This window comes from Octodon degus, unplaced genomic scaffold (assembly GCF_000260255.1).
Source record: "Octodon degus isolate 3935 unplaced genomic scaffold, OctDeg1.0 scaffold00134, whole genome shotgun sequence".
Lineage (NCBI taxonomy): Eukaryota > Metazoa > Chordata > Mammalia > Rodentia > Octodontidae > Octodon > Octodon degus.
In genome coordinates this window covers 3,392,755-3,398,207 of record NW_004524710.1, presented here as the reverse complement: position 1 = coordinate 3,398,207, position 5,453 = coordinate 3,392,755, and the positions used below count along the sequence as shown (strand labels likewise).

The window sequence follows — 5,453 nt, the reverse complement described above, 5'->3', positions numbered from 1 at the left end:
AAGAAGAAGAAGAAGGCTGGGGAAACAGCTCAACACTTGCCTGGCAAGCACAAGGACCCCAGTTTGATACCACATGCTGTGTCACCCCGAAACCAGGCATGGTGGCTCACACCTGTGATCACAGCACTAGGGAAGTTGGGAGGCTGACAGGAGGATCACTATGAGTCTGAACTGCATAGCGAAGACATTATATCAAATGAACTTTTAAAAAAAGAAGATTGGGGGGCCGGGGAGATGGCTCAGTAGAATAAGCACTTGCCTGGCAAGCACAAGGGCCTGAGTTCAATCCCCAGTTTCGCAAAAAGAAAAAAAAAAAGAAGAAGATTGGGGGAAAGGTCAGTGGTAGAACGCCAAACTAGAATGGATAAGGACTTGGGTTCCATCCTTAGTACTAAAAACTAAAATTATCTTATTCCTACCAAAAGCACTTGGAGACTTTTCCATTCCTATCAATGGTCCCATCAGTTCTCCAGTCCCTGAACTAGAATTCTATCTAACTAGACACACAGTCACTTGTCATCTCATCATTCTGTATCTGAAATGTATCTTGTGCATACCCCTTCATATTTAATCCCACTGGGACACAATATGACAGCTTTAGAGTTAGGAAATTGGGTGTTAATATACCTTAATCTATTGATGCCACATCAGACAAGTTGCCTAACCTCTCATGCTCAGTTTCTTTAACTATAAAATGATAATCACCTTGCAAAAGTAATGGAAGAAACAGAGGGGTTTCTTGGTTTGGCTGGGGTGGATTTTTTTGTTTTATTTTGGGTGAACCAGGGATTGAACTCAGGCCCTTGTGCTTGCCAGGGAAGCACTTACTCTACTGAGCTATCTCTCAAGCCCCCTGGTTTGGTCTTTTTTGAGACAGGCTTTCACTACGCAGTTACATCCAGCCTTGAACTCTTTCTTCCTTTGTAGGTTGGTCTCAAACGCCAAGTGATCCTCCTGCCTCAGCCTCCTGAGTGCTGGGATTACAGACTTGTACACTACTACACCACAGGTTAGATCATTTTTTAAGTAACCAAAGCACTGTATCTGACACAATTTATTCAGTAAATGCTAGTTAAAAACTAATTCCCATTTGGCAACATAAACTTTTATTACATCTCATTTTTTTCCTGATTTTGTCACTTCTATTTTCTCTGAACTATTTTAAGTACTCCTGACCAATTAACTTAATGCAGTATAGTAATTTTATAATTTGCCTACTCAAAATTTACCTACTTCCTACAAAAAATTTACTCTATTGGACATTCAACCCACGTGCTGGCTTTGAACTGCCTAGACGCCTCTTCACATTGCTGGCTGGGCCCACCCCAGTAGACTTACTACTCAAGAAGAATTCATTTCTTTCCTAACTGCAACTGTGAAACTGTTCCCATTCCACTAAAGCAAGCTCACATGCTAAACTTGATAGAGTCTTCCCTAATAATCTCAAACAAAACGCGATCTCATCCAGGCATGGTGCATACCTGTAATCCCAATGCTATTGACAGGCTTGAAGCAAGAGGATCACAAATTCAAGCCCAGCCTGGGCAACTTACAGATTTGGCAAGACCATGTCTCAAAAAATAATTAAAAGGGCTGGAGATTTAACTCAGTATACAGGCCCTACATTCAATCCTCAGTACCGAGAGAAAGAAAAGGATTTCTCTCCTCTGAAATCACACAACTTATAATACTCACATAGGAAACTAAACAAGTATCAACTGTGACATTCCTAAAATGTCAGCTACTGATAAGTACTTTGGAAATACAATGCTAAACTCCAAGGAATTCCCACTGTGCCTCTTGGTACACTCATCACATTCTAATTTTTTTTTATCACATTCTAATTTGCATCATAAATGTTGTAATCCTAACCCAATTTATAATACTTAATTATCAATCTGTTGAGGCCATTTCAATTTCTATCTCCCATTAACCCTCCTCCTTCAAGACTCAGTTCCATGTGATTTCTACTGGCCCCTCTCTAGTCATCTCCACGAGAAGGTGCATGTTTCCTTCCCGATCACTGCACAGGTCTCAGTGCTCATCTAAAACTGAATGAAGGAGGGCACAGGTAGTACATGGCTGTACTCCCAGTTACCTCAGGAGGTTGAGGGAAGGAGAGCACAAAATCAAGGCAACCTAGGAAAATTAACAAAACTCTGTCTCAAAATAAAATTTTAAAAGGACTGGGGATGTAGCTGAGTGATAGAGCACCATTGGGTTGAAATTCCTAGTATAACCCAAAAAAAAAAAAAGATTAAATGATGGAACCAGTTAACAAGTTTTTTTTTTTTTTTTTGGTGAACAAAGGGAAACAGAAACTTTTCCTCTAAAATCAGAACAAGACAACAGTACCTACTATTACTACTCAATGTTCAACATAGTATTTGAAACATTAGCAAAAGCTACTAGGCCAAAAAAAAAAAAAAAAAAAAAAAAGATTAAATGATGGATGAATGAATGTCAAACTTCCTAAACACGACAGGTGTATTCTGATACAGCTACCACTGCTGTTGTACATTTCCTAAAGCCTAGCTGGAATTAAAGGCAAGAGTGATGGAACAGTGCTAAGTGACCTCCATGAAACACAAGGCTACAAATGCCTTGTCACGAGATATGTGAACCTAAAAATTCTCCAACTTTTGACTTTTACAGACCTATAAGCCATTAGATAAATTAAAATATTAACATTATCAACTGCTACCCATATCATCACTATGAAACAATATTTTAAACATTTTCAAATATTTATTGGTACTCTACACAATCAGAAAAACTTCTTTAGTAACATACTATAGAAATGATCCCTGAAAATATAGCCTTTCAAATATTTATTGGTCACTTATATTTTCCTAGGTGCTATCATAGACACTGAAGACAACACAGCTGAGAACAAAAAAAAAATACACTATCTATCCTCAAGGAGCTTGATAATACCAAAACACACAATCTTGCCAGCTGCCTGGGATCCCTACTATTTGGGAGGCAGAGGAAGGAGGATCAGGAGTTTGAGGCCACTCTAAGCAATTCAGCCAGCCCTGCCTCCAAAACAAGATACAGAGCTGGTCTGGTGGTGCATGTCTGTATTTCCCGCACACAGAAGACTGAGGCAGGAGTATCGCCATGAGTTCTAGCAGGCGAGGCTACACAGTGAGTTCAAGGCCAGCCTCAACTACATTGCAAGCCCATCTCAAACAGCCAAAAATAATAACTAGGGACACAAATAAAATACAAAAAAAAAAAAAAAAAAAAACAAACCTTCAAGAAACTCCCTAATTTCAATCCCTAGCAGCAAGGAACCTATTCTTCATCAAATGCAAAACGAAATAACCTCTGAAAAAATAACAGTTCTCTTTGCCTGGCAAGCGCAGGGTCCTGAGTTCAATTCTCGGTACTGCAAAATAAAAAAAATAATAATAATTCTCTAAATCGGTAAATTTACTCGAGACAGAAAAAGTCTTTTCTTTCTTCCGCAATTACTCTGTAGTCTCCTTTAAAAGTTCATTTCTGGCCGACTTCCAACTACCTACATTCAACTTAAGTATTGCAGAGCCATTCATACGCTCAGAGGCGCTCAAGAAATCTGGTCCAGAAAGAAAGGTCCAAACTGCCACTCACTCCGCTCAAAAAGACAACCTTTCTGCTTTGTGCAGACAGCTTCGACCACAATCCTCTTTGAAACTCTCCCTGCTTTGGACTCTGTGAAAATGAAATGTAAGCATCTCGCGCCCTGATGTGTGAAATCCTCCCCCGAAGTGTTCAAGTTGCACGTCAAACTGAGGACACTACAATGCTCCACCTGAAAGGGTCACAAAACACAGGAGAGACCTCGCAACTTGGGGACCCCGAAGGCAGCACGAGCTGCTGCTGCAACCTCTGCACTACTGTCAAAGACGGGCTGCCAAGTCGCCCCCGCGCCTCCTGGGGAGAACCAAGACCTTGCAGAAAACGAGTAAGAACCAGCACCGCCAGCCGAGCAGCCCGCGGGACACATGCGCAGGGGGCGCAGGCGAAGCTGCAGACGCAGGGGCCGCCGCCGCCCTCCCCGGGCGCGGCACTCACACCCAGGCTGGCCGTGGGCGGTGCGCGTGAGGACTCCGAGCGGCACGCGGCAGGAGTCTGGGGCATCTAACGGTTTTTGAAAGCAAACCCGCATCCAGGAGCAGGGTCGAAACCGCGTCGCCAAGCCTTACCTCGGCGCTAGGATGTTTAAAAGTATCTAAAAATAGCAGCTCCATCGCCGAGTCCACCGCCATGTTTGCCGCGGGCGGGGGACGGGGGTAGACTTCCGGGGCAGCGCTCCAGCCTCGGAGACAGTGGCTCGGAAGAGGGAGAAACGGCAGCACTTCCGGTGAGCGCAGCGCGGGCGCCGCGAGCCTCGGCCTATCCCGACGCGTCTAGCGGCGGGGACTCGCTGGCCCCGCCTCCTCCCGCGCGACGGAGGGCGCCCTCGGAACTCGGAGACACCGGCGAGAGGCGGGGCCTACGGGGCAGCCAGTGGTCCAAACGCCGCCGTTCTGCCGGGTTGCGGAGCCACGCCGACCTCCGGGGGTGCTGTCTGGGGCTGCTCGGGCGGGGGCGGGGGGCCTAAGCGCGGCGGGCTGGGGAAGCTCGGAAAAGCAGCCTTTCCAGCTCTGGAAGGAAGAAAAAGATGCGGCGAGATTGAGAAGTAAGAAGAAAAAAATAAATTCTTGTGTCAGCAAACGAAGAGATTCTTTGCTTTTTCATTTGTGAACTATGGCTAATACCTGACGGAGGATTCATTGAAATAAAACTCCCAAGAGTCATATACGTTGACGATAAAAATAGATAATATATCAGCCATTGTTAATCAGTTAATTCTCGTTTTAAAAATATGTGACATGGGCTGGTGAGATGGCTCAGTGGTCTAAAGCACCTACTTAGAACAAGCTTAACAAAAGCAAAGGGACGGCGGTTCAATCCCCCAGCACCACATGCCAGCCAGCCCTGCCCCCTGGTGGGCTGAGCTGGCCACACACACACACACACAAATAAATAAATAAAAAATTAAAAAAATATATGTGACATATGTACTGTATGTTACCCTGTTTCTGTCTTTGTTTCTAATTTTTGCTCTTGGCTCTTGTTTTTACTCTGCAAAATAAAATTTCAAAAGAAAATACTTTTTTTAAATCATATAAGTGAAATGTCATGAATAATATGAAAAAGAGGGAGAGGGGAAAATCAGGTACTGAGGAAGCACCTGGAACGCGGCTGGTTTGGTCGTCTGAATTGTACAAGTCCTTAGCCCAGCGTTTGAGGAATAACGAGGAAAACTGCGCATGCCAGCCTCGCACAGAGTCTAGGAAAATTCGTGCACAGAGACCTATAGGGCTGGAGAGGTAGCTCGGTGGCATAAGCACCTGCCTGGTAAGCAAAGGTCCTGAGTTCGATCCCCAGTACCACCAAGAAAAAAAGAAAGACCTATAAAT

At 44.1% G+C, this 5,453-nt stretch overlaps 1 protein-coding gene and 1 pseudogene across 1 annotated transcript in view; both read right to left on the bottom strand.

Annotated features, from left to right (window-relative positions):
- The window catches only part of Virma (vir like m6A methyltransferase associated), a 94,403-nt gene extending 90,122 nt beyond the window's left edge, over positions 1-4,281 (bottom strand). Inside the window, exons 1-2 of the mRNA XM_023701379.1 lie at positions 4,194-4,281; positions 3,800-4,128 (exon numbers count right to left, since the gene is read on the bottom strand). Of these exons, the coding sequence (XP_023557147.1) occupies positions 3,800-4,128; positions 4,194-4,256 (392 nt within the window). The 5' untranslated portion in view covers positions 4,257-4,281. The remainder of the gene's footprint in view (positions 1-3,799; positions 4,129-4,193) is intronic.
- LOC111812659 lies at positions 2,744-2,823 on the bottom strand (annotated as a pseudogene).
- Positions 4,282-5,453: the final 1,172 nt, after the last annotated feature.